The sequence below is a fragment of the Colias eurytheme genome, chromosome 17 (genome assembly GCF_061535395.1).
Source record: "Colias eurytheme isolate Ceu_HAF_F1 chromosome 17, ilColEury1 Martin Lab GWU primary, whole genome shotgun sequence".
NCBI lineage: Eukaryota > Metazoa > Arthropoda > Insecta > Lepidoptera > Pieridae > Colias > Colias eurytheme.
Genome location: NC_142996.1, coordinates 2,365,153 through 2,385,903, shown reverse-complemented (window position 1 = coordinate 2,385,903; position 20,751 = coordinate 2,365,153). Strand labels below are relative to the sequence as shown.

The following is a 20,751-nucleotide window of genomic DNA, read 5'->3' as shown; positions in this document are numbered from 1 at the left end:
CATTCCACCTGACTCCGACTTTCCAAGGTGATAATTAACCACCTCGAGCTTCTTAATATTAATGTATATTTATATTTTATTATAAAAATACAAAGCAAACATTTCGTTATATGGATTTTTTTCTTTTCAGATTTTTCCCCTTTGAACCAACGAAAATGTACGGCACATGAAAAAATATTATCTATGCATAAAATACTTTAAAAATAAATTTATTTCGTGTTGTGTCAAATGACCCCCTGGAGTGGGGAAAGAGAGGGGATTACAACTCTCGATTTTTTCCCCTTGTCCCCATGATTTTTGTACGGCGTTGCGGAATAATGGATTAAAAGCAGTATAGCAATAGTATGACACAGATGCCGTACATGGTCAAATGACCAAATTTACCCCCGGTAACTCTCGGAAATTAAATAAAAATTCCGACTTGGTGGACCCACATTTTTGTACGGCACTGAGCGGTTTCTTATTATTTTTAATGGATCTATCGATGGTTAAGAATGCCGTACAAAAATATATGACCAAAATTTACCGAGTCTACCTGTACTTTTCAATTCTCATCTGCACTCAGTTGGACAGCTTACAAGTGACGGCATAGTGATGAATCTTATTATTTTTTGCTCTGCTATCGTTCTAGATATGTCCCATGGTGGTTCATTTGACCCATATTTTTGTCCTATGCGGGCTTGTAGTCTATACGAAAAACTATAAAAACGCAATTGCCCTGATTTTGATATTTATTTTGATTGAGTTATAAAAAAATATCAAATGTCCAATATCAATCAAGTTATTTTTAAATCGTCATTGGTACGCGCGAATAGTTTTACTGTAAGACGTCATATTAAGAAATATAACAGCCATAAAGCATAAATCATTGGCTGTTTCCGTATCAAATGTGAATCAAAATAGTTATTTATTACGCAGCATATTAGGTGTTAACTGAACGAAAATATTATTTATTATTTTCTTAGTACTAATAGAATATAATTTATGTATAAAGTTTTTGGTACCAAATAATCTTCAAAACCACTGCTTGAAAAATGCCAAAGATCACCAACAGAAAGGTACACGATAGTACACGTATTTAGTCCTGAGGAAATTACGCTATTATTTTATCCCGGATTGCATATATAAAAACGAAAATTGTTACTTCAATCACGTATTTCATGACTAATTAAATTCAGAAATAGATATGTAAATTTTTTTTACGCAAACTTTGAAAACAGATGTGGATGAAATTTGGTAAGCAGATTGATTATATTATAATTGACCTGGATATAGGTTACCTACTTTTTTATCACGTGTAATAGTAGGTACGCTGAAGTTAATCTGAAACGACTAACTGGTCTACCTATTCTTTATTTTGTAACATTTATTATTTTTATGTCCTAAAAAATGTAATGTAATGTGGTACATAATGGATTGATTGAATACAACGCAAAATTTCATTAATTGCTTTTCTATATTATTTTAGTAAACTCATTAAAAAAAACTAATTAACATCATACACGTAAGCATTGCCACCCACAAAACGCAAATAAGCAATCAGGTTAACGAACTGAAATCAGAAATGAAATCCCCAACGCAATTAAATCGTTACGCGCCTAAGATTGAGCACCCCTGTGGAGTTTTTCTTTATTTGATAGCGATGCATCGCTACGTTCCCACTACACACGCATGATCGCTGCAGTTGGCTCGCAGCGCGTGCGTCACGCACATTGCAACGCGCACTGCTACCGAAACCCGCTAATGTGACCCAAGCTTTATCTCCCCTGCGAATTTCGAATCGCACCAAATTTATAACCCATAAATCAACGCACGCTTTTTTAAACGCCGTGGACAGTGTTCGATTTTCCAAAAATTTCCCCATTCAAAAATGTACGGAATAATCTCATATCGTAACGGCAATAGGCCACTTGCTCAGTGCATAATTTAGATACGTGATTTCGGTTTCAAATACGAACCAATTTTTCATGATCACATTGAATTTCAAATATGTCTTTATAAGGCTTGTTGTTTTTATTTTGTGGACTATTTCCCGTTGAATGTTGTTGGAAGTGGTTTTGTGTTCGTTTATCGAAAATTGGTGCAACGACAGATAATATGGGGTAAGATTTTTGCGACGCATTATTAGATTTTACATGTAATGTAATGTAATTGTAATTGATACTGTATTGTGTAACATTAAACCTACTTATTCAAGCCCTATTGAAGCCGGATTAATTACATAGGTAGTACAATAACAACACATTGTAGTTTTACTTTGTTTTATAAGTTCAACTATAAATTAATTAGGAATTAGAGTATTAGTTGTTGTTCAGAGGTAAACTAACATAGCATTTTTGTAAAGATGTCGAAGAAAATAACTGAAAACGATAGATATTTTACTTTGTGAAAATGTACTTTTAAAATAAATAAATAGAGTTTGTAGAGACTCTATATTTAACTGTTTATTTTTTTAATACATATTCTTCATTCCCATAAATAACTTAACTATAATATTTGAATAGAGTGAAACCAAATTTAAATCATTAACCGTTTTTAATTATTTTATTTATATCAGTAACGTTTTTATATCAGATAATCATGCATGCCAACAAAATGTACATTAAAAATATTTTAAAATATATTTTATAAAATAATTATTATTTAATTATGATGATATCGTGGTAAATAATAATATGTTATCAATATAAATTAATAAATTAAAGGTCGTTACAATATACCTTACTGCGAACGTAGTACATAAGTGCTGGAATTATATAGGTATTATATTTTCACACAAAAATAAATAGAACGTTTATTAATTTTGCGTATTTATACTATTTTAATTCATAATTTTATTATATTTAAACGAAATAGATAAATATTCAATATTTTATTATTTTAGGACTTATATTGTAATTTTTATTCACATGGCTCATCTTTAATAATTTTTAAATTATTAAATATTTAAATTATATTTAACTTAGTTCCTTATTATTTATTCACACAATAAAAATCATGATTTTGCTATTTAAGTAGTTAATATCTACAATTAAAAAAAAAACAAGAAACGCATTTATTGTTGTTCCATACATTTTACGCTCATTCACTTTACAGGTGATAGAAATATCTCACACTTGCAAATATAAACGTACATGACATTGAATTAAACAAAAATAACAAAACTATAAAGCCTTCAACACCCTTTAACAGGAGCGATAAAAAATAATTATTCAGGACACTGGCAAATTGATGCATTCTTGCCTTTAAAAAAAATAAAAACAAAACAGTTTAAAGGGCTATTACATTAATACGGTCAACGATCTCTTAGTATAATGACGATATAATATAATTATTCACGACACAGCTTGCTATTCAGAAAATAATAATAGATTCTTAGGTGAGCAAAATAGTATTCATGGCCAAATATCTGAGTTCAGAATGGATCGAGAAATTTTGGACAGATTCCTAAGGGCGTAATAAAGACGAGTTAGTTTCACCGATTTTTTTTTCTATGGGACAGGGGATTTCTTTTTCATAAACAGCCAACATTATTTGTTCTAGCTGGCCAGTAACAATTATATTTTCATGATTTTTTGTATTCAAACTCTGGTTTTACCCGTGAAGCCAGCGCATTATGGCTGGGATAAAATTTTCATCATAGATATAATATCTACTATACCTAAGACTTGGTATATTATTGTCTATCTATAATCTTCACAAGGGAACAATTTTATAAATAAAATTCGGAGTCCGGATGTAGCGTGTATATGTTTACCATACATACATACGTATGTTTAATAAAATGATGACAAAAAAACTACAAACTCAATAAACTACGAAACCTATTCTACACCGTACCAATGCATTAAACAAACATGCTTCTATTACTTTTACTATTTTTTTTCATGTAAACATTTCTCCCTCCTAAAAATATATACAACCTACATACACCAAACACTGGCAGTCAATTTCGCCGTTTAAAAAAAAGAACAAGCGCCTTAAAAAGGGCAAGGCAGAGTTAAACAGCTATTAAATCGATACGTTTAACCCCCGGTAATATAATCGCGAAGCCCCACCGTCCCACATTACCACGGACACATAATACGTCAATTTGTTACTTAAACGAACGACATGCAGCGATCGGGTTACTATTTATTAACCGACTTGCAAAAAGTTGGTCTTTAATGCAGTTTGTTAAATCAGCCCTCGACTTCGATGTAACAAGATATTTGATTTGTTCTTAAAATATAATCGTTACGGAGTGAAAGTAGGAATTATTATCTTTATTGATTTAGTTATTATTCATATGAAGCCAAATCTATTTGTTATAAAATTATATGCTTTGCCAATAGAGAGTAACTTCATAATTTGCAATTCTTCTTTGCGGACTAAATTTCAGTTTCTATAATCATTTCCTTTACCTTATTTTTTAAGTAATAAAGTTAGTAAGGTTTTTCTCTTTTCCTTTGATTATTAAAGGCTCATTTCATCAGTTTTTATATAGACCTACCACAAGTATCTGCTAATATTCGTGTTAAAACCATGTAACATGATGACTAGATACACGCTTCGTTGGTCAGCGCCGGCGCTTCGCTTGCTTTTTTAAATCATATGAAGTTGTCAACATAATATGTCGTAATTAGTTTATTTTTATTGTCATTTAAGTAGTAATAGTACCTAGTACTGGATATTTGATACTGTGAATAAAAAGAAAACTGAAAACCAGATTGTCAACGCCTGAGATGGTAGAAATATTTTAATCATATCAGATTTTTTTTATAGTAAGATAGATTCTCTAATATGATAGTTTTTACTCTGGTACAGATTGAGAATCACGGTTGAGGAAATAATAGGTACCTATCTAATAATAAATTAAAAAATTTCATTCTTAAATCGATAATACTTTTATTGCTATGTACCAATGCCCCAAAATGTTTTGGCAAATGTGCATTATGTGAATTTTCCGTATGTTCGCAATTGTATACAAATTAATACATTTTTAATAATTCTAGGGCTATTATTATAAAGACTCTATAATTAACTTAACGCTTTCCAAACAATTTAGGAGGCATTTGACTCAGACTTTTTATTCCAGAAAAGAGATTCCAGATAATCCTGAAACATTTGCACAACAATAACCTTGAGAGAATTATGTATGTACCTTATACTTCCCTAAATTGACGTCAAGATTTCAATGACATCCTGATGTAAATTCATACACAGTTATGTATACAATGAATTACTGTAAAGAGGCAGTTCTATGGTAATATAAGCGATAGGAATGAGATTATAAAGCATAATGATTCGCTTACGGAAGCTGCTTGTCAGGATATGATACAATTTTCAAGTGATGTAATGATTATATTAATTAAACTGAAAATTTATACAACTTATTAAAAATATTTTTTTTCATTAGATAATAGAAATTATGGAAAGCGCAAATGCGAAACTTGCTGTCGAAATGTGTGTGTGTGTGTATGTGTGAACCGAGCTTAAATTGCTAAATCATTTGGGGTTTTTTGCCTGTAACTATAGCATTATTTTGTCATAAGAAAATCAAAAATACAATTTGTAAGAAGAAAATACACATATATAAGACATTTTTCACTTTTAAATAATAAATAATTGTTTCAGTACAATGAGCATGTTTACAATATTTTACAGATAGAGCACCACTTTTCAGTGTTTTCTAGATAATTGAATAGTTGTAGATATTGTTTCTCCTAAAGACTAAAACTTTAATAAACAATATCGAAATTGTATTAAATTAATAATGTGTAGAAAGCTCACACTTGTCCATAATTAGTACATCATCTATTTGGCAATAACACAACTATGTGCTGACACAGATATTATGTGACATGAATATTTGTCAACGGCTGAAATGTATTACAATTTCACTACTTCTAGTATTGTAAGGCTCTAAATGACTGTTTTTAATTTATTTAAAACTTGGAATGGATTTTGTGTAAAATTAAATTAGGTATTACCTAGATACTGATATCCAATTAGTGGAAATGATAGTCTTTATACCCGTATTTTATTGAGGTGTATTTACCAATTCACCTTTACATTGACCTAGACACCAGAATATTTTACATTGAAAGTTTTAATTCTTTTAAATGGACAAGTCATCTTCCTTCCCCGTTGTTGAAAGGGAAAAAATGAAATCCTTTTAAATTGTGGATTGCCTCCTTGTATCAATAAAAGTGTCTAATATTTATGCTAATGGAAGTACAAAAGTATTTCGGTGTAAAAGAGAGCAGGAAGAAGAATATTATTGAAGTGAAAAACACAAAGGAGACAAATCTCCTTATAATCTTTTCTTTGTTCTTGTCCTTCGTGTATAAATCCTATATAGTTCAGGAACGATAGAGTTTACCTTCTCTTTTCAAATAAGCAAATTATAAATTAATAATTTGAGGTTAGAACAGTTTTCACTTGCGTGATTGGAGGTAAAAATTACTTTCACTGTTTTCCACTAACAGGGATCATATGCCTTGACATAATATAAGGTACTAGCTTACCACCCGCGGCTTCGCCCGCTTTGTCTAAAACCTAATAAATTATATACTAAAACCTTCCTCTTGAATCACTCTATCTATTACAAAAAACCGCATCAAAATCCGTTGCGTAGTTTTAAAGATTTAAGCATACAAAGGGACATAGGGACAGAGAAAGCGACTTTGTTTTATAAATACTATGTAGTGATTAACCTCTACCAATCGAGTCAATTACCAATATATTTGTTAGCAAACTACAAGCAACGATCATGTTTCAAAACATGCCACTTTTGGGATATGCAATGAGCACGTACTATACATTGAGAGTGCATTATTCCAAAACAAATTTTATTTTATACTACGAAACACGTGACTTACTCCGAGTTTATTAATTTCTTTCCAGAACATGATATGACAACTCTTATGAAAAAACTACCTATGAAAATCCCTTCATAATATTATAATGTTAGTGAACTCATTTTAATAGTCAAAATTTTTGACACTTGCTATATACAAAAAATTTATCGCAAAATGTGTTGGTAAGCGTATAACTCGAGAACGACTGAACCGATTTCGTTAATTATTTTTTATTATATTCCTTGAAGTACAAGGATGGTTCTTATGGAGAGAAAACGTAATTACATGAACTACAGGCGAATCCAGGGCGGACCGCATTTTGATATAAGTATGTAACGACTGTAGGTACAAACGCACACAAGTAAAAAAAAATATTATTTTTCTTTTATCAAACTAAAATTTTATTCATCTGTATATTTTTAAAGTCCACATCTATAAATACTAGATCTAGAATTAGACCGAGATCGTTAAATCGTATTTATTGTCGAATAGGACAGTATTTTTATACTAACGTTACACAACCCTTGATTTTCTTAAAATTATTGATATTGCTTTATTAGCATTGCAGTTAAATTGTTGCATCGAATTAGCTGTAATTCGATTTCCAGTGATTGTATAAATACATGATATTTATCGAATAAAGGATCCAGGAGTCATAACATCCTGCAGATTAAGTTAGCACCTTTAGGGCTGGCACGCGAAAGAAAATAATCATTGATGTTTTTAGATATTATTTCGTTGATTTTTTACATTTTTCTTAGAACTATTTTGTTGTCTTAAAGTTGTGAAATCTATAAAATATGTTATTTGTAGATTGTTTTTTAGGAAGAGGAAGATGATTAAAAATCTTACTTAAATACAAAGTAAGATTTCATTCTATGCAATAAAATTTTATATTAGGTAATCATTAGTATCTAAAATCAACGATCAATTTTTATATTTTTATCACCGTAAGTTTTAGAATATTAATGAATCAAAGAAATGCAATTATTATATTATGCCACCCCTAATATAGGGTTACACGTCAAAATCTCACAAACCAACGTTTCCGATTGTTAACTGCTAATTCTAAAAAGGAAGGATTTGTCACGTTTCATTTTAGCTTACAATGCTACAAAATTGAATATTACCTGTTTAAATGTAAATTGGTATAATAAATAAACTTAATGTTAAACTGGTTGGTGGTAAATGTAAGAAGCCTATTTATGTCTTTTTTTTTAGCCCCCTTACAAAAAAATCATACTAAAAATCGTTCCATTATGCTGTGAAAGAAAGACAAACAAGCACACATTCATATTTAAAACATTAGTAAACAATTATGAGCAGAAATATTATCCAGGGTTTACTCAATCCATTTAAACCCAATGAATCTTCATAAACATCGAAATGTTTCAAACGAAATTGTCTTTACTTAATCCTTGGTGCTATTTATATGCAGACGTCTCCAAATCCGCGTATATCGTGAAACACATCAAAACAGACAAACAGAAAACATCGCCAGACAGACGTACCGGCAGACTGTTTATTTATAGTTATATTTTGTTTTTTTTTTCCGCCGATTCATTGTCGGCGAATGTGGAAGTTTCTTAATGGAGACTATAAAATAGGTGTGCAAGATTTGCTTTAGATAGTTTTATGATGTTACTTATATGAAGATATTATAATAATTAATAATATACTGTTATGTATGTGTCGGCTACCTAGCTTGATATTATTGCTTAAAAAAGGTATAAATGTTGTAATAACAACTGTAAAATACATCAGGGCTTTATTTAAAAAAAAAATTGCTCACAACTAGAGTATCAGATACCTACTATTCTGATGTAACCCAACTGTCATTAGAACATTTTATTGAGGCGTAAAGAAAACCGTTTCAAAGTTAATACATCTACCTAACACTTTGTGAATTGTATGTTAGGTATAATCTATAAATATTGTTCTAATAAAAACTGCAATTCACAGCTTTAAAAAGTTGCATTTGACTTTATATTTAACATGTATTAAATCAAAGAAGCACTTACCCATAGACAGATTTATGCGACATCTGTGTTACAATATATTTCATGCGGAATTCCTCACATTTTCGTGTCACTGCAAAGAATCTAAATTGTCGAAAATGTCAAGACTTTGTTAACATTTAATTAACAAACACATCACACATTCTTGTGAGATTTAGAAATCGTGATTAATTTATATCTTTCGTAGGTGTTTCTAAAACTGTGTTAAATATTATAATATCTATGTGTAATTTACCTATAACCTATTTTAATTTAATTTGAGCATACCTATACTGAAGTAAAGGTGTTGTATATGATGTGTACAAATACAAAAGAATTCGACTTCGACCACTTACACGCTTTGAACAATTATAAGGTATAATTTTCTTATATTTCTTGAGTAAGAAAATGTTGATAATAATTGTGTACCTATTTACAACACATTAATTACACGACTATAAAAGGAAACGATAGACTGAAGTTTAGTATTTAGAAATTGAATCAAAATTGTACTACTCATAAAAAATATAGTCTGGTATATTAATGTTACATTAAGAGCTAAGCAAATCATCGTTGTTCACGAACAACTATTTTTACACACGCCTAATTGAGAATCGTAATAAAAAACAATGGATATAATTTACAACGTGCGATAAAATATCGTTGAGCACGGAGAACCTTATTATCTTATCGTCGGCGATGCATTCGCTAGTAACACGGCGAGAAATATATTGCAAATGTAAATTATAGCATAGATACTAAATATTTATGTATTTATTCCAAAAAGAAGGTTAGGCTTTATCGGGGTAACTGTGACATTAATTTCTATAGTTTACACATGGATGTGGTAAATACTACATAAATTAGTAATTTGCACTTAGCAAAATGTTTACAGGATATTTAAATATTACATAGATAAATTAGTAATGGGCACTTAGCAAAATCATGATAGAAAATATATCATCTTGAATATATAATAATGTGAGCACTTGCCAACGATATGTCCTTTTCTAATAATTTAGTAGAATAATCAATGTTAAGATAAACAATACCTACACATTATCTACACCAGCATAAAGGAAAGTTTGCCTGGAACTTTGTCGGTTTAAGTTATGTTCATAAAAAAATATAACGTTACGCCAACGAAGTCGTAGACACAAAGCTAGTACGATAACGCAAGAGGAACTATGGATATTAACTATTTCTCTTATTATCATACTTATTCGGAAGAACCTTTCCGATCGGAAAGGATCCATTTGATCGTAGTTCTTAAAATATTCCCAGCGAAATCCTTTAATTTCCGGACAAGTGTGGTAATTTTACCTGCCTATCTGTCTATGAATTGCAAATTTGACAAAGGAATTCGATATCTTTAAAAAAATGATAGGGATATAAGCTAATAGTGTGTGTAAGCTAAATGTTTGTCTACTATCTAAAAAAATGTCTAAAATATTTCTGTAAAGATTCAAATAATTGAGATGTGAAGGAACTACATATATGTATCATTTAAAATTACATTTATAATTTTACTCTTTTATCAATGCAATAGTCGAAGATTCGTTTGAGGGAAAAGCTCAGATACCCGATATTACAGGAACTAGCAGTCAGCAGAACTATGAGTCATGGGCGCTTTTGTGTAGAGTAATTCACTTATCTTCAAAGAAGGCTCTCTTGACTCGTTTTTCTTTTGGATTTAAAAATACAGATCAAATAAGAAGCGCTTGTTGATTTTTTATTCACAATTAAATATTAATTAGTAAGAGTAAGATTAAGTTTTAGAATGAAAAATTCAATACTGTTTGAATCCCGAAATTGAAAGCTTAATAAACGATTACGATGATAACGATAATAGGCAATGAATTGCCGTCAAATTGCTGTTCCCTATAATCAAAGTCAATAACTACTGAACCACTTAAAATAGAATTATAAAGTTCCCCCACATTTCAAGGTAACCGACATAAACATCGAGTAAAATTGATCACGTACATACAAAAATGAATAAAACAAAAGCACACGAGAACTCGATTAAGTAATGTAGATCAAGATTTATATTACTGCATTAGAATGTTGCCAACATCGAGTGATAAAAGACGCTTAAATGTCAACATTGTCACGATTGAAAAGAGCAAACTTGTAGAAATTTTTCGCAATGGCAAGACATATATGCATCTGTCATCGGACGCAAAAACTGGCGGTCTATTATTAAGCGGTTGAAATGTTGCCAGAACTACGCTCTTTTATTTGTTTCCCATTTGATTGATCGGTTTGATTTGATTTTGTGTTTAGTTTTGTTACATTCTGTGTTATCCTTTATGTAGAGAGCCATACACTCTACTTATTTAGGCATACGCAATTATATTATGAATTGAGTCTACAAAGTAGTGAAGTGGATACAGCAATATTATAAAAACATATCCTATATCTATCCTGCTGTAAGTATCATACTTGCTAAATTCAAAACTTCAGATGAATTTTATTTTCATAATTTTTGACTTTATTTATCACTAATTTCACGACACGCGTTTACTAGCTACTTAGAATTTGCAAAAATATATTATTTCGTTATTTCTTCATATTATTAGCATGGTTTAAATGCGCTACTAGCCATGAGATCTCTATCAGCCAACGTTAAGCAATCGTATCGATAATATTTACATAATTCAAGGTATTTAAAGCAACGTTCAACATTCTCGCATTAAAATATATAGGCGCAAATTAACACGGTGATATTTTTGAACGCTAACGAAACACACATAGAATCACAAGTAATGGAAACAGTAAATCATTATGAAATTTACTACATATAACTACACCGAGATTTATCGTTCAGCAGCGAAAGAATGCGCAATAATTTAAATAGCGCTACACAGTTCTGTCGCTTAATGTAAACATGTTGTGGGCTATTTTCCTGTACATGCTTTTAACCCGCGAAACCTTAACGTTGGTTACAGAAAACAATGAACCCTTGTGGTATGAAGGCAAATTTATGATCGTTTTACCTTATGATATTCGCCTTTTTGAGCGGAATGGTATTACGTGGTCGCGTGAACTTTAAAAACTAAATTATCGCAGCTATTAAGGTGAAATATCAATCGATCAGCAGCGATAAAGCGCTGTTAAGCGATTTATAATTGATTGAATTGGTTAATATGCCGTTAAGCCATATAAAGATGGGCATGATATTGCTGTTGTATGGGATTCTTTATTTCAGGCACTTAAGTTTATATGATCTTAAATAAATTACGATTTAATGTTGTTTCGCAATTGATAAAATGAATGTCTTGTGAACATCACGAAATGTATTTTTCAAGATAATGCAAGTCAAGTTATATATAATACTATTGTTGCTACTGTCTACAAATCTAGTTACTATTAAACTGCTAATATACAACGATGTGACAATAACTTCAAAAAGCTAAATATTTTATTTTATTTATTTATTTTTCAAGCTAATATACGAATATTCAGAATCACTTCGCTTCACTCGATTTTCTTTATGATCACGGAAGCTTTTTCATTTTTTTCATAATAATACTTACCCTCCGAGCGAAAACTTCCAATTTTAATGCCTTTCAGTAGAAATCCCATTGTGAATCACCCAATAATGTCATCACGCGATAAAATATATACCTACCTACCAAGTTTATAGTACTAATTGTTGTCATTTTACATTTAATTTGGATAATCTTCTTATATATAAAATTCTCGTGTCACAATGTTAGTCTGCATACTCCTCCGAAACGGGTGGACCGATTCTCATGAAATTTTCTGTGCATATCGGGTAAGTCTGAGAATCGGCCAACATCTATTTTTCATATGTACCACGGGCGAAGCCGGGGCGGGCCGCTAGTCTTATATATAAAATTCTCGTGTCACAATGTTAGTCTGCATACTCCTCCGAAACGGGTGGACCGATTCTCATGAAATTTTCTGTGCATATCGGGTAAGTCTGAGAATCGGCCAACATCTATTTTTCATATGTACCACGGGCGAAGCCGGGGCGGGCCGCTAGTCTATAATATGAAAATGAATCGCAAAATGTGTTGGTAAGCGCATAACTCGAGAACGGCTGAACCGATTGCGATAATTCTTTTTTTATTATATTCCTTGAAGTACGAGGATGGTTTTTATGTAGAGAAAACGTAAATATGTACCACGGGCGAAGCCGGGGCGGACCGCTAGTCTATAATATAAAAATGAATCCCAAAATGTGTTGGTAAGCGCATAACTTGAGAACGGCTGAACCGATTTCGTTAATTCTTTTTTTATTATATTCCTTGAAGTACGAGGATGGTTCTTACGTAGAGAAAACGTAAATATGTACCACGGGCGAAGCCGGGGCGGACTGCTAGTGTCTATATAAAACAATAATTCGAAAAGCAAATACAGTCATTATATTATTATTAAGGCGTGTACCGTCAGTCTCAAAGATGAAGTAATTTCGTAGATGCGTTCAGGAGTCGTAAAAATAAATAAGTTAGATATAAGCAAATGGAAATCTTCATAGTCTTATGGAAGTCATAATAACCTAACCATTAGTCTGTTTTATTGGCACAAATCACCGTGGGATGACCACAAATAGATGGGATTTGTGAAATATGAAGTTAATGATATTGTTATACGAATTACAATGATGGTATTGCAAACGGAAGGTACTAGAATGTTCCAAATAATCGTTGGAGTTTGTGATTCCATAATAAGGTTAGGGCTGTCGGTTATTATAAAAAATTTTAGTTTTCAGAAATCACTAAGTACATAGTATAAAACAAAGTCGCTTTCTCTGTCCCTATATCCCTTTGTATGCTTAAATCTTTAAAACTACGCAATGGATTTTGATGCGGTTTTTTTAATAGATACGAGTGATTCGATAAGGGTTTAGTATATATAATTTATTAGGTTTTAGGCAAAGCGGGCGAAGCCGCGGGCGGTAAGCTAGTATTATTATAAAAATTATCTTTAGAAAAGTTAAAAGTTAATTTTTTATGTTCAAAAATATGAAGTGCTAGGTTTTGAAATAAGATCGAATGACTGCACGTTGACTTATTTGAAGAGTTAATTATTAAAACTTAAGAAACATCTTAAATAAAAGAATTTTTAGCATCCTAATGAATGACTGTAAACAAGTTTTCAATCAATAAAACTACAATTAAAAGCTTTTACTAACAATGTATGTAAATCGATACAATGTATAAGTAAAGGTTAACGCATAAAATGCGAAAGCCTAGTTTCTTATAACAAGAGCGCAATGAAGAAGGTTATCAAGGTATTACTCATGCCACTTTATTAATACGATCACAGGGATATATGGTACTGGATAAGCCTTTAAATATTATTACATGGATTTTATATTATATAAATAGTAGTCTTGATTTTTTTTATTGAAGCTCTATTACGTCATTATTAATACGTGTTTTATTTTGTACATTTTTACCATTAAATCCGAATTTTCTGCAAATTATAAATTTGGTGTCATGATTTTATTGCATTGACTAATTTATTTAAATTGGAATGAATATCAATCAGCTAATCCTTGACTAATTGGTAAACTACCTATCACCAAAATTAATGATTACGACAGAAACATCTGAAAATATAAATAAGAGGCCATCTCTATGCTCTGAAAGTTAAAAATAGTAAAAAAATATATTTTAGTACTAAAATATCGACTATCAAAGCGAATGTTACTAAACGAATGCCGTTTTATGATAGCACATTGGCTTAGACAGTAAATTTAAATTCCTCTAAGATGTTACAAAATTCTGTTCGTTGTTACAAACTCTATGATGTTCAAAACTGTTATGTCGCATCTTGTTTTATACATCAACGTCGTCATCCATATAAGTATAATAAATCTGTGCAAAGATTTAACGATAATATTAAATTGTGTAAATATTGTTTTAACAATGGATTGGAAAGTTATGATCCGGGACGAGAAGGCTGTATATTTTATGTTAAATATATTTGATTTATTGCGACTTAATTTTATCTTCTGGATAAATGACGAACTTTTATAGAATAACTAGCGGTCCGCCCCGGCTTCGCCCGTGGTACATATGAAAAATAGATGTTGGCCGATTCTCAGACCACCCGTTTCGGAGGAGTATGCAGACTAACATTGTGACACGAGAATTTTATATATAAGATAATATTCCATAGCCCAGTTTATTTTGTTTCCATCAGCCGCGAAATGCCCAGGGCTGTATCTCTAGGTATAGTGCAGTCATGGGTAGGCTGCGGCTGGTGTCCCACGACACATTAAAGTTCTTTATAGGGCCTCTGCGTGTTGGATCCGTGTCCCCTCGTAAGCCTTCCAAAGGACCAGGTACCTTCCTTATGATGGTACCCGAGTATTATGGAATTATTACTTAGTATAACTGATCTGGAAGCCGTTATTCTGCCAAGACCAACCAAAGTTTTTCAACCTATTTTCACACCTACAAAATAAAAGCAAATTAAAAAAATGACGGGTTGTACTCCGGGAGTGCCGGCAGAAGTGAAAACTTGATTATTAACGTTGAGCATGTTTGATATCCATCCGTCTTACGCTTTTTCGATCAGGTCACGTGTCCTGACGCGAGTTTGATTTTATACCCAACGCCGCTAAAGAAGTTTTCACTTAAAAAAAACTGTCAAGTTTCGGATGGGTATTTGTTACATATTTTTGATTGCTGTTTTAACTTTTAATACACACATTCAAATAGCAAGCAAAAGACAAGATTAGGTTATACTCATAGATCTCTAGTAGAGAGATCTTCTTATATATAAAATTCTCGTGTCACAATGTTAGTCTGCATACTCCTCCGAAACGGGTGGACCGATTCTCATGAAATTTTCTGTGCATATCGGGTAAGTCTGAGAATCGGCCAACATCTATTTTTCATATGTACCACGGGAGAAGCCGGGGCGGACCGCTAGTAGATATACCTAGTCAGGTCATAAGTTCTGTCACATATGTTTTATTAAATAAACAAAAAGTTACTTTTATATATTTATTGTTTTATATGTGGCAATAAAGCTTACACATTACTTAATAATTTTGTATAAAAATTATTCAAAATGGCATCCATGTTTTGCGATACAAGCTTTCAACCTCCGCGGCCAGTCGTCTATCGCAGCACGCACCATGTCCATGTTTATTTCAGGAGCTACTTTAATAATGGATGCTTTGGGTGACTCCAAATTTGGGTGGGATTTAGCGCAGGTTCTCTCCTCTAAATATTACCAGATTTTATAATCCGGAGGATTCAGGTCCGGGCTAGAAGATGACCAATCTTCATGACGAATGATGTCAATCTGACGGGCGGCTAGCCAGTTTTGGATACTCTTGGCTTTGTGGGCAGGTGCTCAGTCCTGCTCGAATACCCAGTGCTGATTTTTTAACATGTTCTGAGAAGGAGGTTTTACGAGGTTTGTCAGGACCGTATTTTGGTAAACATTGGAACTTATTTTCACACCCTTTTCACAGAAAAACACCTCTGTTAGGCTAAAATAAGACACTCCCCGGAAAACCATTACTAATTAGGGGTGAGGGCCGCGTTGGACTCGATATTCACGTTGACAAGCTTCTTCATTACTGTGGGTATACACTTTGATATTCTGTTTGTTGCAGCACTCCTCCACTGTAAAAATTTTTTCATCTGAAAACAGGATTTCACAATACATTTTTTTCGCGTATCGATTATGTAAAGCACGACATTTATCCAGTCTTAATTTCGTCAGGCGTGTGTTAAGAAGATGCGATGTTTTTCTACAATAAGCCCATAGTCCTAGGTCCTCGTGCAACACCTTTTTAACTGTGGAACTGCTAAGGCCCATCTGCAGTGTTAACTGTTTTCGATTTCGGACCGGACTTTTCCTTATTCGCACCTTTACTGCATTTATCACTGCCATCGTCCAAATCGTACGACAAAGACCACTTATATTCTTATCTTCTACTCTTGAATCTTACTTAAATCGTTTTATAGTGCTATAAAAAAATATCTGTGTTATTTGTAAATTTTAAAGCAAACTGAAAATTTCTCTTGGCGCGTAACCGCTACGATGCAGAGGGAGAACAGCGACTTTGTCTTCTTTTTGCGTCCACTACATTGTAACAAATACGTTATTCTAATAAAATGTGTCGTTTTTTAACGCGTCAAATAATCAAAAATCGCATGTGAAACAGAAATTTGCGGAAAACATTAAAAATTAGAAAATCTAACATGATGACAGAACTTATGACCAGACTAGTTATATAATAGTAGATAATCTCTACTATTAATTATTGTAATGTGTAGAGTTTGAGTTCGTCACAAAGGAACAAAAATATCAAAACTTTCCTCTGTATAATATTAGTTTTGATATTACGGCTTTGATCGGGCCTTGATATCATATGCTATGTATGGTAATACAATGCTCACAGTATCTGTAATCAGTTAGGCATAGGTATAGCATCTTAGGTCTTTATCGGAATGGACCTAGCAACAACGCATTTTCATACGTGCTCTTGGTTGATATGCGTTGTTGCGGTTTATGTAAATCTATTGTTGTTTTTAGTCATATTTTAGTGAAATGAATAAATAATTTTATATTTAGTTCAATAGTTTAAAAAGTAATTAATTTAATGATAATGAATATAATAAATTTGATTGGCAACATCCAATTATTAATTTAGAAAAAAAAATGTGTGCGTGTGCTAGTGTACACACGTAAGAAGTGAAATTTCTTTATGACCTTATTTTTCAAAAAATAATTTACTATACTTATGCAACTTTACAGAAATACGTCGAATCACGCGTGGTAGGGATCAGAAAAAGATGGCGCGTAACGGAAAAATGTGACGCGTAACGAAAAAATGTTACACTAAATTTTTTTTCAATCCCGATAAAGAAGTTTCACTTCAAAAATTGATTACTATCTTTCGAAGCGAAAAAAGTACGTATAATCCTGTATCAAATAGTTTAAAACAAATTGTAAAAACGGATTTAACCTTAACAATTTTTCTCTACTATGTATCTCTCGATATTCTGGTTCCTGTTGTTCCTATGTTTCCTCTGTTCCACTTTAAAAAAAGTTAGTAATGAACTAGCTGCCTGCCGTTATTTCAATTTATCAAGGGATAGTCGTTACCCATATAAATTTCTATTCCCTTTTTATCTTCGCAGGGGTTAAAAAGGACAAGTGTAGGTCATCTTTGATCCCGGAACTTCAAACATTCCGGAATTTTATAAAGCAAAACATTTTATAGAGGGTCACATCCGTAAGATAAATAAACTATGGTTAAATCCGTTTAAAAAAATTCCACTGAACATTTCATTGGAAATTTATCTGAAAGAAAGCATACATTCTTGTAATTTTAATGATTAAAAAAAGAACTTATTATTATTATAGCTCTTAAAAAACCTCATAAAAATTAAAAATGTTATTTTCTTACCAAACACTTCATTTCCAGAAGTCTTAACAGATTAACAGTCCGTGTAGCGACGTTGATAGTTCTACACGCGGCGGGCGCCGGTCTGGCCGCACCGAGCGTCCTGGTCACCCGCCCGTTGGCCAGGCTGGCGGAGTGGCTGCCGATGGACAACCAAACTGTGTATAGATTGGACGCGGGAGAGACTAGGAAGTGAGTGGAATTCATAGATATTTTATTCGATTCATCTTTTTTGAAGATCTGCCGATCCCGCAAGGATGATCTGAAAATTGTACACGGTTATTATACAAACTTTTATGTATATTATATGTAACTTTTATGTACTAAAACGAAAAAAATTATCGCTTGCGGTCATGTCAGGCCCATTGAAACATAATTGCTTAGAAAACGATCAAATTAAAATATGTAATATTAACAAAAAGCAGTTATGTATTGTATTCTGTGTTCTGTATTGATTCGATTTGTTGAAACTTTGTTGAAATTTTAATTATCATAAGAAATATGCAATTTTTAATAATAGTAATATTAATATGAAAATAATCGAAGTACCCACATTGCAATATAATCGGCCGAATTTTAATTAAAATCACGAACAACGAAACTATGTACATAACAAAGGAAATATGTATTATGTAACCAAATGTAAAATTTCAGTTTGGAATTAAACACGACGCAGCTATCACTATCGTCTGTTTTCATCACAATCAGCCCGTGTACCAGGGATTTCCACTGGGCCTTATATCGGGGAGAAATTGGACGTTCTGACGGTGAGATTTCAGATTATTATCATGATTATAGATAAGAATAAACATTATATTATTTAGTATCGATAAAGACTAAGTTGAATTAGTACCATTTATAAAAAAAATCACGGATCAATATGTACTAACGGAATAAATGAATATGCGTGGTTAACTATCGTCTATCATGTAGGTACATATAAAAATGTATAGCTTAATAAACCTAGATGATGTATAGAACTTTTACCACTGAAGCTCTGGAGATGATATTGAAAACATAAACGATTGATTGACTTTTTTTTCAGACCATCTGGATCTTATACAAGAAAGCAGTGGTGGAGATGTGAGCACTCTATCAGCAATAATCACAAATCAGGATCGATATTTACTACAGGTATATAAAATAAACTTATTTTAAGTCTCTATTACTTACGTTAAAGTATCGATTAATACAAAACTTCTTTAATACAACACTAGCTCTCCCCTCTTAAAAAGATAATATGAATTTAAGTAGGTATATATATCCATTATCCATCTCGAAACTTTCGTTTATTTTTACGTTTGATCGGTGGTGGTCGTGATACATGGAAGATAATGTTATAATATAACTAAAATGTTTTCAGTTATTTTCTTCAAAAGGCGGCGCCGCAGCAGTGAGCGTGAGGGGCGAAGCACCGCGGCCTGTGCGCATGCGCCTGCGTATCCGCTCTCGACGGAGGCTCTCAGCGAATTGGGATCCTAGGTATTTAGATGATAAAATTATAACAATTACTGTAGTCTGTTAATAATAATTTAAAAAATCTTCATTATTTAGAAATATCTAGTAAAATTCATACATACTAAACTACATACTTGTTTATATCTAATTATTTGAACTTACCTACTTTAACCAATATCTCAAAAAATATATCGTTTAATATCATAGTATCTATACTCTATTCTAATTAATAATTATAGTAGACCATATATTTTATATTTGCGTTTTGTAAAATGAAGACTGGAGCCACTGAACAACCTTCCTCGGTTCCCATTGACAGTTTCCCAGGCCCAGTTGCAATCAGTTATAGGGACATTTATTGAAATTTGAGAAAAAAAATTGAAGTCACATTTGAATAGAAATCGAAAACTTCGAAGTTAAAAAGATAAACGATAAACCGATGCCCCATTTCATCGGCCCAATTTCACAATGTCGCGTAAACAGTAAACACCATCCGCGTACATTCTCGGTAACCAATACATTAAATTCATATCATAACTGGACTACAGTATAAAAAACCCGTCAAGTGCCACCGTTATACTCTCACAAACCATAAATCCACGCTGTCTTTGAGTTCGTCACGAGTATAGATGAATTTATGATACCCCATATATGGCAGGATATGACTCGACTAGGAAACGTCCACACCGCGCTTTTTTTATTCTAAATAACTTGGTAATTGCAAAAACTGTGGAATCCACAGAATCGAATATTCATTTTATTGTGATTGGCCGTCATCGATAGGTAAATAAAAAACTTGTTTAGATGTACGCAGCGTCATGTGACGGAGATTGACGGATTAGGAAATATACGTAGTGGTAATTTTTTGTGTAAATACTAGAATGTCTCCATCGAAGCCGCCAAGGGTGCGATTAATTCCTTAAGACGAAAAAAAGGATTCGTTTAATTTGGTTTAGTAGACAATAGACAATAGACAATAGACAAACATTTATTCACAAAAATAACACATTATTACAACTGACAATCACAATACTTAACATAGAAA

General features: G+C 32.1%; 1 protein-coding gene across 2 annotated transcripts in view; it reads left to right on the top strand.

Moving 5' to 3' along the window:
- The first annotated feature begins 1,684 nt into the window (after window positions 1-1,684).
- Window positions 1,685-20,751, top strand: part of nord (neuron derived neurotrophic factor nord) — a 30,404-nt gene continuing 11,337 nt past the window's right edge. The window contains exons 1-5 of one of the 2 annotated variants that reach the window (XM_090111649.1): window positions 1,685-2,102; window positions 18,273-18,440; window positions 18,903-19,015; window positions 19,294-19,382; window positions 19,612-19,730. In XM_090111649.1, the coding sequence (XP_089967775.1) occupies window positions 2,098-2,102; window positions 18,273-18,440; window positions 18,903-19,015; window positions 19,294-19,382; window positions 19,612-19,730 (494 nt within the window). In that variant the 5' untranslated portion in view covers window positions 1,685-2,097. Of the gene's footprint in view, window positions 2,103-18,269; window positions 18,441-18,902; window positions 19,016-19,293; window positions 19,383-19,611; window positions 19,731-20,751 lie in introns of both variants that reach the window. The other variant, XM_090111647.1, reaches the window with a different exon arrangement.